Here is a 25,835-nt window from a genome sequence, read left to right on the forward strand (position 1 = left end):
GAATTTTTAAACAATATTTTCAAGGACCATCAAGCGTGGATATTTAAACAACATTTTTCAGGACCATCAAATCAAAAAGCGTGGATTTTTAAACAATATTTTTTCAAGGACCATCAGACCAAAAAGCGTGGATTTTTAAACAATATTTTTTCAAGGACCATCAGACCAAAAAGCATGGATTTTTACACAAAATTTGTCAAGGACCATCCGACCAAAAAGTGTGGATTTTTAAACAATATTTTTTCAAGGACCATTCGTCCAAAAAAGCGTTGATTTTTAAACAACATTTTTTCAAGGACTATCAGACAATAAAGCGTGTATTTTTAAACAGAAGATTTGCAAGGACCATCAGACAAAAACGCGTTGATTTTCAAACAACATTTTTATAGGACCATCAGACCAAAAAGCGTGGATTTTAAAACAATATTTTTTCAAGGACCATCAGACAAAAATTGCGGAATTTATACAATATTTTTTCGAGGACCATCAAACTTGGATTTTTAAACAATATTTTTCAGGTCCATCAGACAAAAGTTGCGGAATTTTAAACAATATTTTTTTAAGGACCATCAAATCAAAAAGCGTAGATTATTAAAAAATATTTTTTCAAGGACCATCAGACCAAAAAAGCGTGGATTAAGAATATTTTTGGAAGAACCTTCAAATCAAATAGCGTAGATTTTTAAACAATATTTTTTGAAATACCATTAAATCAAAAAGCGTGAATTTTTAAACATTATTTTTTCAAGGACACAAATCAAAATGCTTGGGTTTTTAAACAATATTTTTTTAAGGACCATCCGTCCAAAAATCGTGGATTTTTAAACAATATTATTTAAGGACCATCCGTCCAAAAAGCGTGGATTTTTAAACAATATTTTTTAAGGACCATCCGTCCAAAAAGCGTGGATTTTTAAACAAAATTTGTTCAGGGATTATCAGACCATAAAGCTTAAATTTTTAAGGAATATTTTTGCAAGGATCATCAGACCAAAAAGCGAGAATTTTTATAAAAAATTTGTTCAAGGATCATCAGACCAAAAAGCATGGATTTTTAGATAATATTTTTTCAAGGACCAACAGACCAAAATGCGTGGATTTTTAAAAAAATATTTCTTCTTTCAGACCAAGTAACGTAGATTTTTAAACAATATTTTTTGAAAGACTATCAAAGCAATATTTTTTCAAGGGTTATCAGGTCCTTAGCATGATTTTTTAATATCTTTTCAAATGTTATCAGGTCCTTAGCAGGATTTTTTTAAATATTTTTGCAAAGATTATCAGGTCCTAGCAGGAATTTTTTAATATTTGTTCAAGGATTATCAAGCCCTTAGCAGGATTTTTTTTTTAATTTGTTCATTTTTTAAGGTTTACCAGATTCAATATTTTTTCAAAGGTCCTTAGCAGGAAATTTTTCAATAATTTTTTTAAGGGTTATCATGTCCTTAGCAGGATTTTTTTAATTTGTTCAAGGTTTGTCATGTGCTTAGCATGATTTTTGTTTCTTCAATATTTTTTTCAAGTACCATTAGATTATTAAACATGATTTTATTCAAAAAATCTTTTAAGGTAACAAGGTAAGGTATTCGCCTACCCGCCCGATTGGCTGGCTACCGCGCAATAACTCCTGAACGGATGAACCGATTGTATCAAGTTTGAAGAAGGGCCGCCCATATTGGTTCACTATTTTTTTTTTAAATTTTTTTGGGGAAAATAAGTTCTGTAGCAGTGATCCATTCCTTTAGACATTTCCTCCAAAAAAGTTTAACACTTTGGCGCTTCAAACCCATATTTTCTGACCTACGAAAATGTTATTTACTTCAAAAACATCCGATCTATTCACGGTAACTTTAAGTCCACTGCTCCTTTTATTTTTGTTTTATAGAGTTCTGAGGATGTTTGGTTGTCGGCAAAGCTGTTTGATTGTTTTTTTGCCTGTTTGAAATAAATATTAATATTTTTCTCATATGCAGATTTGGAAAAAAAAGTTCGAGCAGAAATTCCAATAATAACCCAATAATAAATATTTAATATAATTTTGAAACAATTTATTTCTGCTGTTAAAACCGAAAAGGCCCCTTGTTAAGCTCTTGAGTATTAACTTCCCTTTTTTGTGCAAAATAAATACTTAAACACATACAAACACACACACAGTATCTACATGCCATGAATGAGTGCGTGATCACATTTAATCATTTTATCTACATAAAATTAACTTCTCAAGCTATAAAAAATCGGAAAAAAGACCACACCATAAATTTGTTACAACGTCATATTAAAGATACGCATGATAATATGTGTAGGTATGTATGTTACATGTAATGTTTGTTACAGTTTTTTTTTTAACAAAGAGTGCGTCAAACGCAAATAATGGGATTTCCGAAACGAGCCCAATAATAATGACAGGCCAGCTTAATTTTAAATCTAAACAATTAGAGTAGAGAGTTTTCCGTTTCCTTTTTGGCCCAAAACAATTATTGTTTCTCCGCATGAAAATAGATTACTTGGGATGCTGGGAATCTTAAACAAACAAAAATTACTGAAATAAATAAAATGTTGACATTGTCACGTCTTGACCCAACCAACAAAAAACGAACGAACGTGAGCAAATTAATTACAAACGTTTTTTTTTTTTTTTGGTTAAGGGGGGAGTTTAGTTGAAAGCAAAACCAAGGGAAACTCCGTGTTAAATTTCCATATTTCGTAAGATGTGTAAATGGTTTGTGGAGTGCAATGAAACCATGTATTAGAAGTGGAAGTGAAACAATTGATACTTTTTTATGTTGATTAATTTGCTGCTGCTTGTCTTTTTTCATGGTTTAGAGGTTCTACTGTATTAGTGAAGATGCAATAACACGTATCTGTGTGGTTTTTTAATCCCAAATAACGTACCGAAAGGCCATTTTTTATTTGCTTATATCTTGTTTTTTATTCAAATTTAATGTGGAAATCTGCAGTACCCCCACTTAGGACATGTAGAAGGGATTATGTTACGCTTAACCATTCAATTTAAATTGGATTTTGATTTTATCATTGTCAGGATTATAAAAATATTTTCTTCTTGAGGAGCTGAGGGTAAGGGAAAATTGAAGTCATTCAACTTCATGTTATTGCTAAATGATGAAACAAATAAGGTAAAGATTTGAATATAAAAAATCATATTTAAAACCCTCTCAAAGACTGACTATGAATCTATGAAGATTTTATTTTATGTGTATCATTCACTTCTTACTTTAATCCCAGGCAGGAAGTGACTGATACACATAAAATAAAATCTTCATAGATTCACAGTCTGACTTTGAGAGGGGTTTAAGGTCATATTAATAATAAATATTAATAATTTTCACATACCCACATTTGGGTTAAATTAATATATTAAAATTTTCCTATACTGTCTTTTGGGTTGAAAAATATTCAATATTCAAATTTTTTCCCCTTAAATGTTTAACAACATTCTACCATATTTCATAATTCTCGTTCTCTCCCCCCATAACCCATGGCACAAACTTGTAAAGCACTCAATACCATCCATCCATCATTGACATTGATGTTTTAATCATCATAAAAATAATTTTTCACACATAATTTTTAATTTGTTTCGTATTACCATTATCAGCGCCGTCAAGTCATTTCAATAAAAATATCGAAAAAAGATATTATCAAGAAGTTTTCCCATTAATAACACCACACTACCAATCTTCTTCCCCACGAAATTAACAAATAAAAATCCCATAGCAGCAGGAGTAGGGGGAAGCGTGAATTCGTGGTTATGGCTCTCTTTATTGTTGTTTTTAATGAGTAGTCACAACACAAGAATCTTCAACTTCGTCATCATCTTCCTCAATGAACCACCACTCATCATTGAGTGGCTGGCAGAGATTTTAAACTTCTTAAATTGAAGCGATAGGCGAAGAAGTGGAAACGCGTAACAGAGGAAAGACTTATCATTGTCAGTTAATCAGCTTAGTGTTAGATTTTTTTTCACTGATAGGCATTTTTGTCTTTTATTAGATGTTATAGTGATTTCGTTGTTGTTTTCTCCCAATATTTAATAAGATATTAAATTTTTATACAAACAATAGCTAATTGAATGATTTTGGTTGAAAAATTGTATGGGTAATAATTTGAAATAAAGACAATCTCTGGAGAAATAAGAAGTTTCCCCGTGGAAAACTCCATTCAGCCAGGCTGAATTGAAATTTCCCCATGAAAAACTCTATTCAGCCAGGCTGAATTGAAGTTTCCCCATGGAAAGCTCTATTCAGCCAGGCTGAATTGAAGTTTCCCCATGGAAAACTCTATTCAGCCAGGCTGAATTGAAGTTTCCCCATCGAAAACTCTATTCAGCCAGGCTGAATTGAAGTTTCCCCATGGAAAGCTCTATTCAGCCAGGCTGAATTGAAGTTTCCCCATGGAAAACTCTATTCAGCCAGGCTGATTTGAAGTTTCCCCATGGAAAGCTCTATTCAGCCAGGCTGAATTGAAGTTTCCCCATGGAAAACTCTATTCAGCCAGGCTGAATTGAAGTTTCCCCATGGAAAACTCTATTCAGCCAGGCTGAATTGAAGTTTCCCCATGGAAAACTCTATTCAGCCAGGCTGAATTGAAGTTTCCCCATGGAAAACTCTATTCAGCCAGGCTAAATTCAAGTTTCCCCATGGAAAACTCTATTCAGCCAGGCTGAATTGAAGTTTCCACGTGGAAAACTCTATTCAGCCAGGCTGAATTGAAGTTTCCCCATGGAAAACTCTATTCAGCCAGGCAGAATTGAAGTTTCCCCATGGAAAGCTCTATTCAGCCAGGCTGAATTGAAGTTTCCCCATGGAAAACTCTATTCAGCCAGGCTAAATTCAAGTTTCCCCATGGAAAACTCTATTCAGTCAGGGTGAATTGAAGTTTCCTATATGGAAAACTCTATTCACCCAGGCTAAATTGAAGTTTCCCATATTGAAAACTCTATTCAGTCATGCTGAATTGAAGTTTCCCATATGGAAAACTCTATTCAGTCATGCTGAATTGAAGTTTTCCATATGGAAAACTCTATTCAGCCAGGCTGAATTCAAGTTTACCGATGGAAAACTCTATTCAGCCAGGCTGAATTCAAATTTTCCCATAGAAAACTGTATTCAGTCAGGCTGAATTCAAGTTTCCCCATGAAAAACTCTATTCAGCCAGGCTAAATTGAAGTTTGCCATATGGAAAACTCTATTCAGTCAGGGTGAATTGAAGTTTCCCATATGGAAAACTCTATTCAGACAGGCTTAATTGAAGTTCCCCATATGGAAAACCCTATTCAGTCAGGCTGAATTGAAGTTTTCCATGTGGAAACTTCAATTCAGCCTGGCTGAATAGTGTTTTCGATGGGTAAACTTCAATTCAGCCTGGCTGTATAGAGTTTTCCATGGGGAAACTTCAATTCAGCCTGGCTGAATAGAGTTTTCCATGGGGAAACTTCAATTCAGTCTGGCTGAATAGAGTTTTCCATGGGGAAACTTCAATTCAGCCTGGCTGAATAGTGTTTTCGATGGGGAAACTTCAATTCAGCTTGGCTGAATAGAGTTTTCCATGGGGAAACTTCAATTCAGCCTGGCTGAATATAGTTTTCCATGGGGAAACTTCAATTCAGCTTGGCTGAATAGAGTTTTCCATGGGGAAACTTCAATTCAGCCTGGCTGAATAGAGTTTTCCATGGGGAAACTTCAATTCAGCCTGGCTGAATAGAGTTTTCCATGGGGAAACTTCAATTCAGCTTGGCTGAATAGAGTTTTCCATGGGGAAACTGCAATTCAGCCCGGCTGAATAGAGTTTTCTTCTAGTCCAATTCTTCTTCTTTTAAATTCTCTCACTTATGTGCCGTGTAATATTCAGCACAGCTTACATACATCTGTTTGATGTAACCTACATACAAAGCACAACGTGTTATGTGTGCGAGTGTGTGTTCTCACTTACATACCTATGTCAAGCTTGTTGAATGACATAATGTTGACTTGTTCCACTACCTAAATCTTATTTCCCCCTAAAATTTTTCTGTTCTCTTGTTTTTTTTGCATGTTTGTTGTGATTGTTTAAGTCATAACACTTAAGAATTTTTCTTATGTAAATAAATAAACACACGGCTATTCTTTCATCAACTTCACCTCTTCACATACTCCACCGTCTGTCTGTCTTCATATTGTCATTAAACAAGAACAACAACAACAAGAATAAAATGTTTATAAATACTTTGTATTCTATTACGGATATGCGCACACATACACATATAGACACCTGGATATGTGTTAATTAGTGTGTCAGTTCATGTAAACACACATCTCACCTCATATTACCTTAAGAAAAAAAAAGACAGAAGGTGATTTTATTTGGGTTAGAAACACAATGGGTCGTCCAAAGGGATTTGACCTCAATTATTATGACGATGATAATGATGGAGATATAGGTGAAAACATGCAACATCTTGATAGCTAGGCGGAAAATCTTGAAATGTGCTTGAAAGGAATTCTGGGAATTTTCATACGAATATTAAAGTAGGGTGTAGTTTTGAAATCGTGTCTCTTATATAGCCCTACTTAGGTCTGGGTCAGGTGGCTAGCATCGAATATTTTTCGGCGATATCTGTTGGGAAAATATAGTGTGGGTGCATTGTTGTGTATACAACCAATTACAGTTTGATAGAATTCCGTTCTAGTTCCCTTAAGAAAATTGAGACACCTACTTTGATGTGCCCACAAATTGAGTCATATAAGCCACGCCATCTGCTGAGCTAAAATCTAATAGATTATTAGCCCAGACCTTCACCTAAGGCAACTATGTGAGTTTTTACTTAACCCCAGTAGATGGCGTGAGGGCATAGCTTTTGTTACAGAGAAACCTTGATTTTTACAGGGTCTGGATCTTCTTTTACTTTATTTGGTCCACTGTAATGGCAAAGAATAACTATTTTAATAATTCCCATATACGTTTCTCAAGAATACCCATAAAATATCCAATACGAAAATCATTAAACTCGGTTTCTTTATACATTGAAAAAATTCTCTCCTGAGGCTTTAATTGTCAAACAAAAAATAACAACAACAACGACAACCATGACAAGGTAATTGTCAACAAACCCCAAATACCTAAGAAATTCTTCATACAAATAACAATAACATATTATGTAAATGTTATGTAAATTAAATAAAAAAAATTAAACGCTCCATTCAATCACATTCCAATTGAAATGGAAAGATGATTTGAACATTCCCACCACACACACTCATACATATCTAGGCACACCCGCACAAATAAATAATTATTTACCTTTGAGTGCCTTCGTGCCTGAGTTTTTTCTCAGCAACTTAATTAGTTACTTGGGGCATGTCTAACACATTAACCCCTGTAATTGTCCCTCTCCACCACTTGTTTTGGATTTTTTTTCGATACTTGAGAAATTAAATGTGTTATAATAACTACTTACTACCGTTATGTCAATTATTTAAACAATTTTTCTTTTTTTTTTTTGATTGTTACGCATTACCCAAGACAACAACAACAGAAACAGCAACAAAAACATCAACAATGTCATTCTCGAGTCATTGAACAAGTTAATTACCAACGGCTTTATTTGTTTTGTTTTTATGACCCGGAGTCTCTTCATTGTGTGTCACTGCTTTGAGATAACTCTTTTCTGTTGAGCGTGGTATTTCTCAATGTAATCATTACATTGTAATGCTTATATTGGGGCAAAGGGGGGAGAGATAGAGGTAATCGAGTCGTAAAATATTTCATAAAATTTTACGCACAACTCGGAATATTTAATTGATTGTTTAAAAATAAAAATAAATGTCACAGCTATGCGGTAAGACACAGGCAATGACGTAGTTCTTTTTATTATTTGTTTATATTTTTTTAATAGTAACAAACATAAAACAAAAAAATCAAATATTATGTAATATTAGCAACGAAGAACCCATATGAAAAAATTCACAGGGCCAAACGTTTTTTTAATTGCTATAAAGCTCTATTCAGCCCGGCTGAATTTAAGTTTCCCCATGGTAAACACTATTCAGCCAGTCTGTTATTGAAGTTTACCTATGAAAAGCTCTATTCAACCAGGCTGAATAAAAGTTTTCCCATCGAAAATCTTATTCAGCTCGGCTGAATTACCTTATCCAGCCCGGCTGAATTACCGTTTTCCCATAGAAAACCTTATTCAGCCAGGCTGAATTAAAGTTTTCCCATAGAAAACCTTATTCAGCTCGGCTGAATTAAAGTTTTCCCATAGAAAACCTTATTCAGCTCGGCTGAATTAAAGTTTTCCTATGAAAAACCTTATTCAGCCAGGCTGAATTAAAGTTTTCCTATGGAAAACCTTATTCAGCAAAGCTGAATTAAACCTTATTCAGCCCAGCTGAATTAAAGTTTTCCTATGGAAAACCTTATTCAGCCCAGCTGAATTAAAGTTTTCCTATGGAAAACCTTATTCAGCCCAACTGAATTAAAGTTTTCCTATGGAAAACCTTATTCAGCCAGGCTGAATTAAAGTTTTCCTATGGAAAACCTTATTCAGCCAGGCTGAATTAAAGTTTTCCTATGGAAAACCTTATTCAGCCAGGCTGAATTAAAGTTTTCCTATGGAAAACCTTATTCAGCCAGGCTGAATTAAAGTTTTCCTATGGAAAACCTTATTCAGCCAGGCTGAATTAAAGTTTTCCTATGGAAAACCTTATTCAGCCAGGCTGAATTAAAGTTTTCCTATGGAAAACCTTATTCAGCCAGGCTGAATTAAAGTTTTCCTATGGAAAACCTTATTCAGCCAGGCTGAATTAAAGTTTTCCTATGGAAAACCTTATTCATCCAGGCTGAATTAAAGTTTTCCTATGGAAAACCTTATTCATCCAGGCTGAATTAAAGTTTTCCTATGGAAAACCTTATTCATCCAGGCTGAATTAAAGTTTTCCTATGGAAAACCTTATTCATCCAGGCTGAATTAAAGTTTTCCTATGGAAAACCTTATTCAGCCAGGCTGAAATAAAGTTTTCCTATGGAAAACCTTATTCAGCCAGGCTGAATTAAAGTTTTCCTATGGAAAACCTTATTCAGCCAGGCTGAATTAAAGTTTTCCTATGGAAAACCTTATTCAGCCAGGCTGAATTAAAGTTTTCCTATGGAAAACCTTATTCAGCCAGGCTGAATTAAAGTTTTCCTATGGAAAACCTTATTCAGCCAGGCTGAATTAAAGTTTTCCTATGGAAAACCTTATTCAGCCAGGCTGAATTAAAGTTTTCCTATGGAAAACCTTATTCAGCCAGGCTGAATTAAAGTTTTCCTATGGAAAACCTTATTCAGCCAGGCTGAATTAAAGTTTTCCTATGGAAAACCTTATTCAGCCAGGCTGAATTAAAGTTTTCCTATGGAAAACCTTATTCAGCCAGGCTGAATTAAAGTTTTCCTATGGAAAACCTTATTCAGCCAGGCTGAATTAAAGTTTTCCTATGGAAAACCTTATTCAGCCAGGTTGAATTAAAGTTTTCCTATGGAAAACCTTATTCAGCCAGGCTGAATTAAAGTTTTCCTATGGAAAACCTTATTCAGCCAGGCTGAATTAAAGTTTTCCTATGGAAAACCTTATTCAGCCAGGCTGAATTAAAGTTTTCCTATGGAAAACCTTATTCAGCCAGGCTGAATTAAAGTTTTCCTATGGAAAACCTTATTCAGCCAGGCTGAATTAAAGTTTTCCTATGGAAAACCTTATTCAGCCAGGCTGAATTAAAGTTTTCCTATGGAAAACCTTATTCAGCCAGGCTGAATTAAAGTTTTCCTATGGAAAACCTTATTCAGCCAGGCTGAATTAAAGTTTTCCTATGGAAAACCTTATTCAGCCAGGCTGAATTAAAGTTTTCCTATGGAAAACCTTATTCAGCCAGGCTGAATTAAAGTTTTCCTATGGAAAACCTTATTCAGCCAGGCTGAATTAAAGTTTTCCTATGGAAAACCTTATTCAGCCAGGCTGAATTAAAGTTTTCCTATGGAAAACCTTATTCAGCCAGGCTGAATTAAAGTTTTCCTATGGAAAACCTTATTCAGCCAGGCTGAATTAAAGTTTTCCTATGGAAAACCTTATTCAGCCAGGCTGAATTAAAGTTTTCCTATGGAAAACCTTATTCAGCCAGGCTGAATTAAAGTTTTCCTATGGAAAACCTTATTCAGCCAGGCTGAATTAAAGTTTTCCTATGGAAAACCTTTTTCAGCCAGGCTGAATTAAAGTTTTTCTATGGAAAACCTTATTCAGCCAGGCTGAATTAAAGTTTTCCTATGGAAAACCTTATTCAGCCAGGCTGAATTAAAGTTTTCCTATGGAAAACCTTATTCAGCCAGGCTGAATTAAAGTTTTCCTATGGAAAACCTTATTCAGCCAGGCTGAATTAAAGTTTTCCTATGGAAAACCTTATTCAGCCAGGCTGAATTAAAGTTTTCCTATGGAAAACCTTATTCAGCCAGGCTGAATTAAAGTTTTCCTATGGAAAACCTTATTCAGCCAGGTTGAATTAAAGTTTTCCTATGGAAAACCTTATTCAGCCAGGCTGAATTAAAGTTTTCCTATGGAAAACCTTATTCAGCCAGGCTGAATTAAAGTTTTCCTATGGAAAACCTTATTCAGCCAGGCTGAATTAAAGTTTTCCTATGGAAAACCTTATTCAGCCAGGCTGAATTAAAGTTTTCCTATGGAAAACCTTATTCAGCCAGGCTGAATTAAAGTTTTCCTATGGAAAACCTTATTCAGCCAGGCTGAATTAAAGTTTTCCTATGGAAAACCTTATTCAGCCAGGCTGAATTAAAGTTTTCCTATGGAAAACCTTATTCAGCCAGGCTGAATTAAAGTTTTCCTATGGAAAACCTTATTCAGCCAGGCTGAATTAAAGTTTTCCTATGGAAAACCTTATTCAGCCAGGCTGAATTAAAGTTTTCCTATGGAAAACCTTATTCAGCCAGGCTGAATTAAAGTTTTCCTATGGAAAACCTTATTAAGACAGACTGAAACACAAACAAAAAAATGGCAAGAAAAACAATCTGGGGAATGTGATATTTCAGCACATTAACATTTTATTGATATTTTAATTAAATGATTGAGCACAAAATTATTGACAAAAAATGAAAAGGAAGGGGAATAAAGTTTTCCATAGGGAAACTTCAATTCAGCTTGGCTAAATAGAGTTTTCCACAAGGGAACTTCAGTTCAGCCAGGCTGAAAAAAGTTTAAAGTTTTCCTATGAAAAACCTTATTCAGCCAGGCTGAACTGAAGTTCCCTTGTGGAAAACTCTATTTAGTCAAGCTGAATTGAAGTTTCCATATGGAAAACTTTATTCCTTTTCCTTTTTTGTCAATAATTTTGTGCTCAATCATTTAATTAAAATATCAATAAAATGTTAATGTGCTGAAATATCAGATTCCCCACATTGTTTTTCTTGCCATTTTTTTTGTTTGTGTTCAATACCAAACCACAAAAGGCAAGACAACAACAACAGCAAATGCTGCGTAACACATAGAACGTGACACGAAAAAAAAACGCAAAAAACCTCAACCTTCCTTCACTCATTGGCGATAAAATGTTGAAGTATTGCATGAGGCAAATTATGTTTCATTTTATGCCAATTCATTGGAGCTGGCCGAAGCAGCAGCAGAACATTCCAAACATTAAATGACCACATTAACGCAGCATGAGTGGAGGTTATTTTTAGCCATAAAATTCTTCACTGCCTGCCAACGGATTGAACATGGAAATATCTTAACACAGACCAGAAATGCCAGCTTAACTCAGGTTTGAGTTGTTTTTTTTTTTGTTTGCATTTGAGGCAGGATGAGAGCCACAAGTGAGACTAAATCTCTGTTTTTGGTATGACTTGGCATAGCTAAGCTTTTAAGTAGAACTAGAAGTTTAAAGTTTTCGTTTTTTTTTCAATTCATTGGCATTTTGTGGCGCACAGTGGCATGGAGCTGTGGCGATCTATGGATGCTGATAGGAATCTATATCTGGTTGCTTTTGAAATAACTTGGCTTAGCCTTGTTCCACTGTTGTATCGACCAGTCATCATCTTTGGCAATCAATACGTTCTTAGGATATGGTCCTTCTCCACTTTTGGCTCGGCTTTAAGCTTGTTATTGGCATTACCTTACCATGTTAGTAAACGGCCGTTGCTGCTGCAGCTGTGCTGCTTTACTTTAACTTCAATCTGAACAAGCCAAAGTTGTAAGACGACAACGTGCTACAATATGTTGTTACATGATTATATTTTGCCTTGCCTTCTATAAAGGCCATGTTCTTTGCTTCAGATGATTTTCAAGTGCAAACGTACATTTTATTTACGTCCAATAAGTTGTAAGGAGGTGGAGTTGATTGAGTTTCAGAAAATATATGAGACACGGCATTTGACACGTCTTGGTAAATATCTCTGATCAAACTCCCGTCTAAAGAAGGTTTCAATGTTGAAGTTCATTTCTAAGTAAATTAGAACCCAAGGTATGAAATTTTTTACGAGTAACCAACAAATTAATAGTAATCATACGCCCCCATGATATGGAATTAATAAAAGTAATACGCTCTGAGGGATTATTAGGATTTTATTGGGCGGAAAAGTATTAGATCTGTGTTTAGATCATGGGTGTTTGAGAGATACTGAAACGGAGGGAATTTGGAAAAAATTACTCGTTATACAATAAAAAAATATGATCGCACTACTATCTATCTGTTAAAACCATTTTACCGTAATGCTACCAGATTTTTTTCTAGAACAAAAATTATCCTGAGGGTCTAAGGATTCTATGTCATAAAAATAAAAACATGGGTGACGTAGGGGATGAAAGATACCAAGGAAAGGTCTTGACCGGCTTTAACATGGCAAAGTCCAGGATTTATCTTGTTCCCTCTTTCATCTCAAGTGGACACTGACCTCCCCGTGGTGCCACCTGGGGAACTGCCTTTAACACTTGTTAAAGGTAGTGAGGTAACATGTGCCGCGCGTTCACCCATAAGAACGTTAAAAACTTGTGTTTGGGCGTCGGGTTAGTAACCCTCCCCTAGAAAAAAACCTACTATGAAAAAACGAAAGAAAAGAAAAACAAACACCTCTAAAGTTGACGAACCCCGCAAACGTTTTAAGGACCATGATCTGCGAATCTGCACCTGGAATGTTCGCACTCTTTATAGAGAAGGTGCAGTCTTCGCATTGGCAGACGTACTTGAAAAGTACAAGGTCGATATTACTGCCATACAGGAAATACGATGGATTGGGAAAGGCGTCACAACAACACCTAAAGGTGACGCACTGTATTATAGCTGCCATGACACAAAGCATGAGTTTGGTTGCGGATTTGCAGTTGGTCGGAGGTTAAAACATCTGGTCTCCAGCTTCACCCAGTGAATGAAAGACTCACTACAATTCGATTAAAAGCAAAATTCTTCAAGTTGCGCGCTTGCTCCCACTAAAGACAAGAACGAACAGACCAAAGATATATTTTACGAGCGCTTAGAAGAAACTTATGGCCGTTGCCCTGCCCATGACATTAAAATTATACTAGGCGATTTTAATGCCAAAATTGGAAAGGAAAATATCTTCGGCCCAATGGTCGGGAAATTCAGTCTCCACAGTGAAACATCTGACAATGGTATGAGGCTGATAGACTTTGCAGCTGCAAAAACATGGTAGTTAGCAGTACCAGATTTAAGCATCTCGATATTCATAAGGGCACCTGGCTGTCGCCAGACCAAAGAAGAAGAAATCAAATTGATCAAGTTGTGATAGATGGAAGACATGCATCAAGCGGATCGTTCCGAGGTGCAAATATAGACTCGGACCACTACCTTGTTGCAGCAAAGGTACGTACCAGATTAAATGTAGCAAACAAAGTGCGAACAGGCACAACACGGAAGTTGGACATCGGTAAGCTGCAATCACAACAGATAGCCACAGCATATTCCACTCAACTCGCCCAACTACTTAATCAAAGCACTCCTCGTCCCGCTAACATATCAGGACAATGACAAAACATTGCCCACTCCATGCAAACAGCCGCAAAATCAGTGCTTGGATACCAGAGACCTCCACCAAGGAATCCATGGTATGGCCAGGAGTGTCGTGCTGCTACCGAAGAGAAAAATGCGGCATATAAGGCTACTTTACAATCCGTAGCAACGCGTAGCGCACGAGAGAGGTATCGGGAGAAAAGGAGAGAGGAGAAACGTCTTTTCCGCAGGAAAAAGAGAGAGATGGAAAAGCGGGAGTGTGAACAAATCGAGATGTACAGGAAACGGAATGAAGTCCGAAAATTCTACCAAAGAGTGAAACATCAAACTGATGGCTTTGGAACTGGCACATCCTCATGTAGAGACCAGCAAGGTAATCTGGTAACTGATACAGATAGTATGCTAAGGAAATAGCATTTGTCCAAACTGTTGGTATCCAATAGTAGCGAAGTCGACGAAGATACCACAGATCCAATCCCAGAAGATGGTATTGAATGTATACCACCCGGTCAAGATGAGGTAATGACATCAATAAACCGGCTGAGGAATAATAAGGCAGCAGGAGCTGATGGCCTACCAGCCGAGCTGTTTAAAACCGGAGGCGACTCGCTGATAAGGTGTATGCTTCAGCTAGTTAGCTCCATCTGGCAGGAAGAACGCGTACCCGACGATTGGAACCTAAGCATCCTGTGTCCCGTCCATAAGAAAGGAGATAAGACTTTATGCTCCAACTATAGGGGCATAAGTCTTCTTCCTAACGCCTACACGATAGTGTCAGGGATATTGTGCGAGCGACTAAAGCCCATGGTCAACGAAATAATTGGATCATACCAATGCGGCTTTAGACCTGGCAGGTCCACCATTGACCAGATATTTACCCTGCGGCAAATCCTGGAGAAGTCCCAAAAGATGCAGATCGACACCTACCACCTTTTTGTCGATTATAAAGCAGCCTTCGACAGCCCGCAACGTTCAAAGGTATTCCAAGCAATGTCTGAATTTGGTATCCCCGCAAAGCTCATTCGGCTTTGTAAAATGACTCTAACTGACACAAGATCTTCAGTTAAAATAGGAAAGAACCTCTCCGAAGTGTTTTGTAGCAAAAGAGGTTTCAGGCAAGGAGACAGCCTTTCGTGTGGTCATTTCAACATCCTGCTAGAAAAGGTTATACGAGAGGCAAACGTCAAAAGAAGTGGCAAAATCTACACCAATAGCCACATGTTACTTGCTTATGCTGATGATATAGACATCATGGGACTATCAGTAAAAGAAGTAACCGATACCTTTATGAAGGTCGAAGGAGAATCTGGCGGTAAACAGCGAGAAGACCAAGCTGATGGTGTCGACGCGCAATGCGTCCATTGAGATCGGACCAACTTTTGAAGTTCGTTCCTATAATTTTGAGGTAGTAAAAGACTTGGTATACCTCGGCACAGCCATAAACACAACAAACCACATCAGTTGTGAAATAAAAAGAAGAATTGTATTGGCCAACAGGTGCTACTTTGGATTAAGTAAGCACTTTAAAAACCAAGCCACAACTCGTCAAACAAAAATAATGCTTTACAAAACACTGATACTACCCGTTCTGATGTACGGTTCCGAAGCCTGCATACTTGGGCAAGCAGATAAGGCAGTGCTTGGCGTGTTTAAGAGAAAAATTCTTCGAAAGATCTACGGACCGATCTGCGTTGATGGTGAATATCGACGTCGCATGATCCACGAGCTGTATCTGCTATACAACGACATCGATATAGTTAAACGTATCGAGATGCAGCGATTGCGTTGGCTAGGCCATATAATAAGAATGAGCGATGATGAATCCGCTAAAAATGCGTATAAATTCGAGCCACATGTCTTTGCAAGCAGAATTGGCAGGCCAAAGAATAGATGGCACAAACAAGTGGATGAAGAGATGACAAGGCGCGGTGTTCCAAAAAGCGAAGCACTAAACAGAGAGAATTGGAGATATTTTCTTAGTTCAGTCTATGGAACAAATGTTCTGTAATGTTAAAATTTTCTTAATTCCCTTATAAAACCTTAAATTATATATTACTTTTTTGTACGATTTTATTCGATAAGAAATAAAACTTGACCTCGGTATTTGATATTTTTTCTTTTGAAGAATAATTTTCCTTAGGATATCGAAATTAATTTTAATATACCATTATAAAAAATTATTATTAAAATTTTTCTCCTCCTCATTCTCCCCACCCTCGTCAAAAAATCTTTAAAAAAAAAGTCAAGAAATGTGTTATAGATTAACTTATGGTTACATTATTTGTAGTTGTTTGCTGTTCTTTCTTTACAAAAAAAGTATAACAACAAAAAATACCAACCAACAAAAATCTAAAACGTGTAAAATTCGTTACAACGAAACGAGTTATTTTGGCGCATCTTAAAACATCATGTTACACATAGTTTTTTTCCTTACATCGTCTTACGGGTTATCTACGACAGACATATGAGCTTTACATTGCTTGTTATTCAGCCATGATGGTCGTAAGTAGAGTGGTTGTGCTTGAGTTTTGCATGATACGTTTATGGAAGGTCATCATTGTGAGGTTGAATGTATTTTATTGAAATAAGCAATTTTTTTTATTATTTGTTGTGGTAGTTGGCGGGTTGGCCATTGACCGTCCTTATTTTTGGATGGTGTAGTTTTGTTTTACTACTGACAAGATGAGAAATTGTAGAAGAAAAGGCGCTAATAGTTTTAGCTAAAAATTGCACGAGTTTACTAAGAGCATGATTACCTCGGAAAATTTATTATTAGACAAAATTGTCAATTTCCTTGAAAGGCAAAATTAAAAGCAAATCTGTTACTGTAAATATCTTAAATGCTGAAAACTTGTTCATTTACCATATTAGAGAAATGTATAGATTTATATATCCCTGAATTTATAAAAGCGTATAATGTAAGCTTTAAAACTAATTTTTGATCATAACTCTAGTTGCCGTACTTTGCGAGCTATTGCCAATTTTCTAGAGTAGCCTGTAATTAATAATAGTCATACGCTATATGGTACAGAATGAGAAATAAGTCATATCTCCTAAAGTACGCCATACGACTACGATCCAAAATGCATTTGAAGGCTAAGATCTTATGCTTTCCTAAAATGTATAGTTGAAAAAAATGCTTAATGTTAATTTAATTTCCTTGGAAGGTATACATTAAAAGAAAATAATTTAAAATTTTAAGATTCTTGTAGCCTTGATTTTAAAAAAACGTACATTCAAAGCTTTAAAATTCATTTTGGTTCATAGCTCTAGCTGACAAACTTTTCGAGATATTGCAAAATTTCTAAAATCGATCATATTTAATAATAATCATACGCAATATGGTACGTAATGGATAATAAGCTATATCTTCAAAAGTAAGCAAGGTAGAATTACAATCAAATAAGGAATTTAGAGCAACGATTCTGTGATTTCATAAAACTCCTAGTAAAAAATTGTAATACTTTCTTACATTGTTAATTTCTTGAGGGAAGGTTTAAAGGAAAATCATTTTAAATGCCTTAAAGTGCTTTATGTGGTACACTTATGAAATTTAAAGATTTTGATAACCTTAATTTAAAAAAAGCATGTGCTTTAAGCTTTAAAATTCATTTTTGATTAAAAATCTAGGTGAGATACTTTGCGAGCAATTATCAATTTTCTAAAGTAGCCCATAATTAATAATAATCATACGCAATGTGGTACGGAATGGAAAATATGCCCTATCTCCAAAAGTACGCTAGCCAGAATTGCGTTCCGACATGTATTTTAAAGCTAAGACCGTACGTTTTTATAAAATTCGTAGGTCACAAATTTTTAAAATTTCTTACACTGCATAAAGTAAATTTCCCTAAATGAAAAATTAAAGAAAAATAATTTAGATATATAAAAGTTCTTTATATGTTATATAACACAAATTTAAGGATTCTTGAAGCCTAGATTTTATAAAAGCGTAGGTTCTTTGCATTAAAATTCATTTCTGAACAAAGATTTATCTGACATACTTTGCGAGTTATAGACAGATTTCTAAAATCGTTCATAATTAGTAACACTTATACGCAATATGGTACGTAATGGAACAAAATCAACATCTCCAAAAGTACGCTAGCTAGGATAAGGATAGAATATGGGTTTTAATGCTAAGAACCTAACGTCCAAGCTTTGAAATTCATTTTGGATCATAGTTCTAGCTGACATACTTTGGATTTATTTCCAAATTTCTAAAAGCGTTCATAATTAATAATAATTACACGCAATATGGGATGTAATGGAAAATAAGCCACAACTCCAAAAGTAGGCAACTTAGGATTACGTTCAAATATGGATTTTAAAGCAAAGAAGTTGTGGTTTCACAAAATTAATAGTACAAAAATTTTAAAATATTCTTATATTATTACATTTTAATTTCTTTGAAGGAAATTTCAAAAGGAAATCGTTTTAAGTCCTTAAAAGTTTTATGTGCTATGTTACTTACTTACTTAGTTGGCCCATTACAGAACATTTGTTCCATAGACCGAACTAAGAAAAGATCTCCATTCCTCTCTGTTTTTCGCTTGACTTTTTGGAATACCGCGCCTTTTCATTTCTTCATCCACTTGTATGCTCCATCGAAGCTTAGGCCTGCCGATTCTGCGTGCACCGCCATGTGGCATGTATTCATACGCCTTTTTAGCGGGTTCATCATCGCTCATTCTCATGATATGGCCTAGCCAACGCAATCGTTGCATCTCGATACGTTTAACTATATGCATGTCTTTGTATAGCTTATATAGCTCGTGGTTCATCCGACGTCGATATTCATCGTCAACGCAAATCGGTCCGTAGATCTTTCGAAGAATTTTCCTCTCAAACACACCAAGCACTGCCTTATCTGCTTGCGCAAGTACCCATGCTTCGGAGCCATACATTAGCACGGGTAGTATCAGCGTTTTGTATAGTGTTATTTTTGTTTGACGAAATGTGGCTTTGTTTTTAAATCGCTTACTAAGACCATAGTAGCATCTGTTGGCCAATACAATTCTTCTTCTTATTTTACAACTGATGTTGTTTGTTGTGTTTATGGCAGTGCCGAGGTACACGAAGTCTTTAACTACCTCAAAATTGTAGGTACCAACTTCCACAGTTGGTCCGATCTCTATGGACGCTTTGCGCGTCGACACCATCAATTTGGTCTTTTCGCCGTTTACCGCCAGACCCACTTTCGCAGATTCTGCTTCGACCTTCCTAAAGGTCTCAGTTACTTCCTTTACTGATCGTCCCATGATGTCTATGTCATCAGCATAGGCAAGTAACATGTGGCTATTGGTGTAAATTGTGCCATTTCTTTTGACATTTGCATCTCGTATTACCTTTTCCAGCAAAATGTTGAATAGGTCACACGAAAGGCTGTCTCCTTGTCTGAAACCTCTTTTGGTACAAAATTCTTCGGAGAGGTTCTTTCCAATTTTAACTGAGGACCTAGTATCAGTTAAAGTCATCTTACAAAGCCGGATGAGCTTTGCGGGGATACCAAATTCAGACATTGCGTGGTATACCTTTGATCGGAGGGGACTGTCGAATGCTGCTTTATAATCGACAAAAAGGTGAAATGTGTCGATCTGCATCTCTTGGGTCTTCTCTAGGATTTGTCTCAGGGTAAATATCTGGTCAATGGTGGACTTGCCAGGTCTAAAGCCACATTGGTATGGTCCAATTATTTCGTTGACCATTGGCTTTAGTCGTTCGCACAATATACCTGACACTATCTTATAGGCAATAGGGAGAAGACTTATGCCCCTATAGTTGGAGCATACAGTCTTATCTCCTTTCTTGTGGACGGGACATAGGATGCTCAGGTTCCAATCGTCGGGTACGCGTTCTTCCTGCCAGATGGTGCTAACTAGCTGATGCATACACCTTATCAGCGCGCCGCCACCGGTTTTAAACAGCTCGGCTGGTAAGCCATCGGCTCCTGCTGCTTTATTATTCTTCAGCCGGTTGATTGCTGTTTTTACCTCATCTTGGCCGGGCGGTATACATTCTATACCATCTTCTGCGATTGGATCTGTGGTATCATCGTCTTCGCTACTATTGGATACCAGCAGATTGGAGAAATGTTCCTTCCATATCCTGAGCACGCTATCTTTATCTGTTACCAGATTACCTTGCTGGTCTCTACAGGAGGATGTGCCAGTACCAAAGCCATCTGTTTGATGTTTCACTCTTTGGTAGAATTTTCGGACTTCATTCTGGCTCCTGTACATCTCGATTTTTTCACACTCCCGCTTTTCCATTTCTCTCTTTTTCTTGCGGAAAAGACGTTTCTCTTCTCTCCTTTTCTCCCGATATCTCTCTCGTGCGCTACGCGTTGCTACTGATTGTAAAGTAGCTCTATATGCCGCATTTTTCTCTTCGGTAGCAGCACGACACTCCTGGTCATACCATGAATTCCTTTGTGGAGGTCTCTGGAATCCAAGTATAGATTTTGCGGCTGTTTGCATGGAGTGGGCAATATGTTGCCATTGTGTTGTTATGTTATCGGGACAAGGAGTGCTCGCGTTAAGCAATTGGGCTAGTTGAGTGGAATATGCTGTGGCTATCTGTTGTGTTTGCAGCCTATCGATGTCCAACTTCCGCGTTGTGTCTGTTCGTGCTTTATTTGCAACGTTTAGACGGGTACGTACCTTTGCTGCAACAAGGTAGTGGTCCGAATCAATGTTTGCGCCTCGGAACGATCGTACATCCAACACGCTGGATGAATGTCTTCCATCTATTACAACATGATCAATTTGATTACTTGTTCTTTGATCTGGAGACAGCCACGTGCCCTTATGAATATCGAGATGATTAAATCTGGTACTGCTAACTACCATGTTTTTTGCAGCTGCAAAGTCTATCAGCCTCATACCATTGTCAGATGTTTCACTGTGGAGACTGAATTTCCCGACTGTTGGGCCAAAGATATTCTCCTTTCCAATTTTGGCATTAAAATCGCCTAGAATGATTTTAATGTCATGGGCAGGGCAACGGTCATATGTTTCTTCTAAGCGCTCGTAAAATATATCTTTGGTCTGTTCGTCCTTTTCTTCAGTGGGAGCATGAGCGCAAATAAAGCTGATGTTGAAGAATTTAGCTTTTATTCGAATTGCAGCAAGTCTTTCATTCACTGGGGTGAAGCTGGATACCAGATGTTTTAGTCTCCGACTAACTACGAATCCGCAACCAAACTCATGCTTTACGGCATGGCAGCTATAATACAGTGCGTCACCTTTAGGTGTTGTTGTGACGCCTTTCCCAATCCATCGTATTTCCTGTATGGCAGTAATATCGGCCTTGTACTTTTCAAGTACGTCTGCCAATGCGAAGACTGCACCTTCTCTATAAAGAGTGCGAACATTCCAGGTGCAGATTCGCAGATCATGGTCCTTAAAACGTTTGCGGGGTTCGTCAACTTTAGAGGGGTTTGTTTTTCTTTTCTTTCGTTTTTTCGTGCTATGTTACAGATATTTAAAAATTCGTATAGCTATGATTTTCTAAAAGCCTTAAGTCTCAGCTTTAAAATTCATTTTAGATCATAAACCTAGGTGACATACTTTGCAAGATATTGTCAAATTTGTTAAAATCGTTCATAATTAATAATAATCATACGCAATATGGTACGAAATAGAAAATATACCATATCTCCAAAACGAAGTCAGCTAGAATTGCAATATGACATGCATTTCAAACCTAAGACCTTAAGCTTTCATAAAATAAATATTATTATAATTTTAAAATTTTCTTAATTCTCTATACACCACTTAAATTATATACTACTTTTTTGTACAGTAAAATAGCTACATATATGATTATTTGTGCCATTGCAATCTGTATTTACAAAGCTTAACTCGAACTTTTTCCATTTTCTATTGTATTCAATTTGCTTGCTTGCTAGTTTTCTTGCGGCTACAATACATATGCTCAGAATATTTGTAATAAAGTGAAATGAAAGTGAAGTGTGTGCATCATGTAAATGGATCTTGTAGAATATATTATATTTTACTCTAGAAACTGAATTTTTCCTTATAGACATATGTATGTATGTTATATACATATGTATATGCGTGCATGGAAACATATTCTAAGGATATTTTGTAGAACACCCTTGATGATATTTACCGCCAAATATAGTTAAGTTTTTCAATTTAATTTCCTGCCATGGTAAATGTCCTCCTTCTTCGTCTTCTCATATTGCTGTTCTATTGAGTGCGTTAGCCCGGAAAGAGGAGAAGAACAGATGCATATACATCTATGTTGTTTCTACACCACCCTAGAACTAGAGGCGTTTTCGGGCGTGGAAGTTTTTTTTTGTTGAAATATACTTCGCTGAGTATTATCACCATGGTTCTGTTGAAGAGTTTTGAGTTACTCACATTACAAACAAAATGTTTTTGTTGTAAATTTGATATGGCTTGAATGGTTAACGGTGTTGTATGTTAGTTGTTTTTTTTTTTTGCACGTTTGTTGTTCAGCGAATATAGATCATAGTAGGAAATGTAATTTGTGTATCAGCTCTAAACTGCAACTACATTGCATGGCATGATTTTTTTGTTGCGCTGAATTTACTGAAGTGGGTGGGTGTTTGCAACGTTCAGTTTTTTCCTTCCATTTGTAACAAAATTGTGTTCTAAAAACACATACTAAACTGATTTAACTGGTAATGCTGCCATATGATACATTTGAAATAAAAGACTGAGGGTTTTTTTTGCTTTTGTTTGGTTGTAGAGTTAGAGGCGTTAAAATGCATAGCATTCGGTCTAAGAGGATACGAAAAAAAAATAGTTACAAGGTAACATTTGATGCTCAGTATCTTATAGGGAAGTATGTGATAATGTCTATTGTAAAATATATAATGGTTAGAAGAGAAATGCAGTGATAATGACAAACCAAGCAATGTTGTGTAATGGTAATGAGGGAAATCATTCAAATTTTAGCTTTGGAAAGGGTAACTTGTAAGTACTTCATAAGTAGAGATTTGTAAAAAGTTGCAACGAAAGTTTGTAATGGCATGTGATTATTAGATGCCATTGTATATAGCGCAGGAAATTTGAAATTTGATAGAGAATTTATCAAAAAGTCCATTTTTCATTAATTTACCCATTTTGTGTACCGAAATTCAATAAATAAGTGCGATTTGGGCAGCCATTTCCAATTTTACTTTGGAATTAAATACCATTTTTAACAAATTTTTTTGTTGCCTCCCTAATTTCAATATTTGTTTTGTTTTTTTTTTGTTTCTCTACTAACCTTGTTATCAACATCACCCATACGCAACCATATCCACATATGATTGCCATGATAAGACCCTTGAGTTTCCCCAAATAAGTCCTAGAAAAAGAAAACAATTGAAAGGAAACAAAAATACCTAAATTAACCTTTAAAATGGAACAAATAAATCAAAATCAAATTAAATTATGATGTAAAATGTCCCCAAACGTATGCAACGGAATCAATGGCGATGAGTAGTTAATGAACTTAAAAATAATCATACGCCAACGTGTGACGTATTAATAACAATTATACGCCAGGAGGTACCAACGAGGAGGAAAAAATGAGAATACTTTATAAATACCCAAAAAATGTGTTGTGAAATGGTCTGAAACAAGCCCAATAGGACAACGAGAACTTTCCACGGCCCAGAGAAGTTATGTAGATAATTTCAAAGCATAAAATAAAAATATAAATTAATCATAAGTTGGACAAAATCATAAAATACCTAAATTTGTGTTATGAAATGGCTCAATGGGAATATATGTTGCTATGCGGATCATTGCAAAGTTTAAAATATGAAAATAAATCAATCATAAGTTCGATTTATAATGATTTCCATATGTATGTCATGTGTTGCTAATTTCATAAATGTGGGACTATGGTTAATGGGGCCTTATAAAAAAGAACTAAAACAAACTAATGATTTTGTTTTGGAAATAGTCTTACGTGAGCATGGAATTAACGAACTTATTCCTAGGTGTAAAGATGCATGAAATGATAAGGTAGTCGGAATATAGGAAATTTGGGAACTTTAAGAAAAATTTTCAACTTTAAGAAAAACATGAAAATGTACATAGGCATTTGAAGATGTGCAAAGATGCATGAAATGATAAGGTAGTCGGAATATAGGAAAATTAGGGGATCTGTTTCAACTTTAAGGAAAACATCAAAATTTATATATGAATTTGAAGATGTTTTGTCAATCATAGTTTTTGCGTAAATGAACATGTAGATGGAGTACGGCAAGATAAAATGTCTTTTAAGGACCATAGAATGTGTGAAGATCCACTTGAGTTTTTTAAACGTAAATATACCATAGGGTCTAAGCTTTAAAAAGCTTATTGAATCGAAATTTTAGCTGAGGAACTTTTGCAGATATGGATTATTTTTTATTCCGTACCATATTGCGTATGACTATTATTAATTATGGAACATTTTAGAAATTTGGCAATATTTCGGAATGTATGACACCAAGAGTTGTGATAAAAAATTAATTTTAAAGCTAAGACTTAACGCTTTTATAAAATCTAAGCTATAGAAATCTTTAAATTTCCATACAAAGCTCTTTTAACCATTTAAAATGTAAATCTTATAGTCTAAAATTTCTTTTAATGTTTCCTGCAAAGAAATTAACACTGTAAGAAAATTTTAACATTTTTCGAATAGGAGTTTTATGAAAGCATAGAGTCTTAGCTTTAAAATGCGCATTGGATCGAAATTCTAGCTGACGGACTATTGGAGATATGGATTATTTTCCCTTACGTACCATATTGCGTATGACTATTATTAATTATGATCGATTTTAGAAATTTGGCAATATTTCGCAAAGTATGTCACCTAGAGTTATGAATTTTAAAGCTACGCTTTTATAAAATCGAATCTATGAAAATCTTTATATTTCAATAATATATCATATAATAGACTTTTAAACATGTAAAATTTAAATCTTATGGTCTAAGATTTTCTTTTAATATTTTTTTCTTAGAAATCAACATTGTAAGGAAATTTTAACATTTTTCGACTTGGTGTTTTATGAAAGCATGGGATCTTAGCTTTAAAATGCGCATTTGATCGTAATTCTAGATGACGTACTTTTGGATATATGGATTATTTTCCCTTACGTACCATATTGCGTATGACTAGTATTAATTATGGTCGATTTTAGAAATTTGGCAATATTTCGCAAAGTATGATACCTAGAGCTACGATCGAAAATAATTTATAAAGCTTAGAATCTACGATTTTATAAAATCGAGGCTATGAAAATCTTTAAATTTCTATAGAATGACATATAAAGCCTTTTTGAGCATTAAAAATGTAAATGTTTACAGTCTAAGATTTTAATTTAATTTTTCTCTCAAGGAAATTAACAATGTAAGAAAATTTCAACAATTTTCGACTAGGTGTTTTATGAAAGCATGGGATCTTAGCTTTAAAATGCATATCGGACCTTAATTCTAGCTGACGTAGTATTGGAGATTTGGATTATTTGTCATTCTGTACCATATTGCGTATGACTATTATTAATTATGGTCGTTTTTAGAAATTCGGCAATATTTCGGAAACTATGACACCTAGAGTTACGATCAAAAATGCATTTTAATGGCTAGACTCCAGGCTTTTATAAAATTGAGACTATGAAAAAACTTTAAATTTCTATCATTTACCATATCAGCACTTTTAAGTATTCAGATTGTACATTTTTACAGTCTTAGGTTTTGTTTTAATTGTTCATGTCAATTAAATTAAGAGTGTAAAAAATGTTAACATGTTTGGACAATGAGTTTTGTGAAAGCATAGGGTCATAGCTTTAAAATGCGTATTGGATCG

The 25,835-nt window shown here is 35.4% G+C and overlaps 1 protein-coding gene across 13 annotated transcripts in view; it reads right to left on the reverse strand.

Moving 5' to 3' along the window:
* Dys (Dystrophin) overlaps positions 1-25,835 on the reverse strand; it is a 917,866-nt gene that overhangs the window by 55,484 nt on the left and 836,547 nt on the right. For 11 of the 13 annotated variants that reach the window (XM_073982331.1, XM_073982322.1, XM_073982305.1 and 8 more), the window contains one exon: positions 23,262-23,342. The exons of the other annotated variants lie outside the window; for them this stretch is intronic. In XM_073982331.1, the coding sequence (XP_073838432.1) occupies positions 23,262-23,342 (81 nt within the window). The remainder of the gene's footprint in view (positions 1-23,261; positions 23,343-25,835) is intronic. 13 annotated transcript variants of the gene reach the window in all.

Source organism: Musca autumnalis, unplaced genomic scaffold (assembly GCF_047663935.1).
Source record: "Musca autumnalis isolate F117 unplaced genomic scaffold, ASM4766393v1 scaffold_1, whole genome shotgun sequence".
Taxonomy (NCBI): domain Eukaryota; kingdom Metazoa; phylum Arthropoda; class Insecta; order Diptera; family Muscidae; genus Musca; species Musca autumnalis.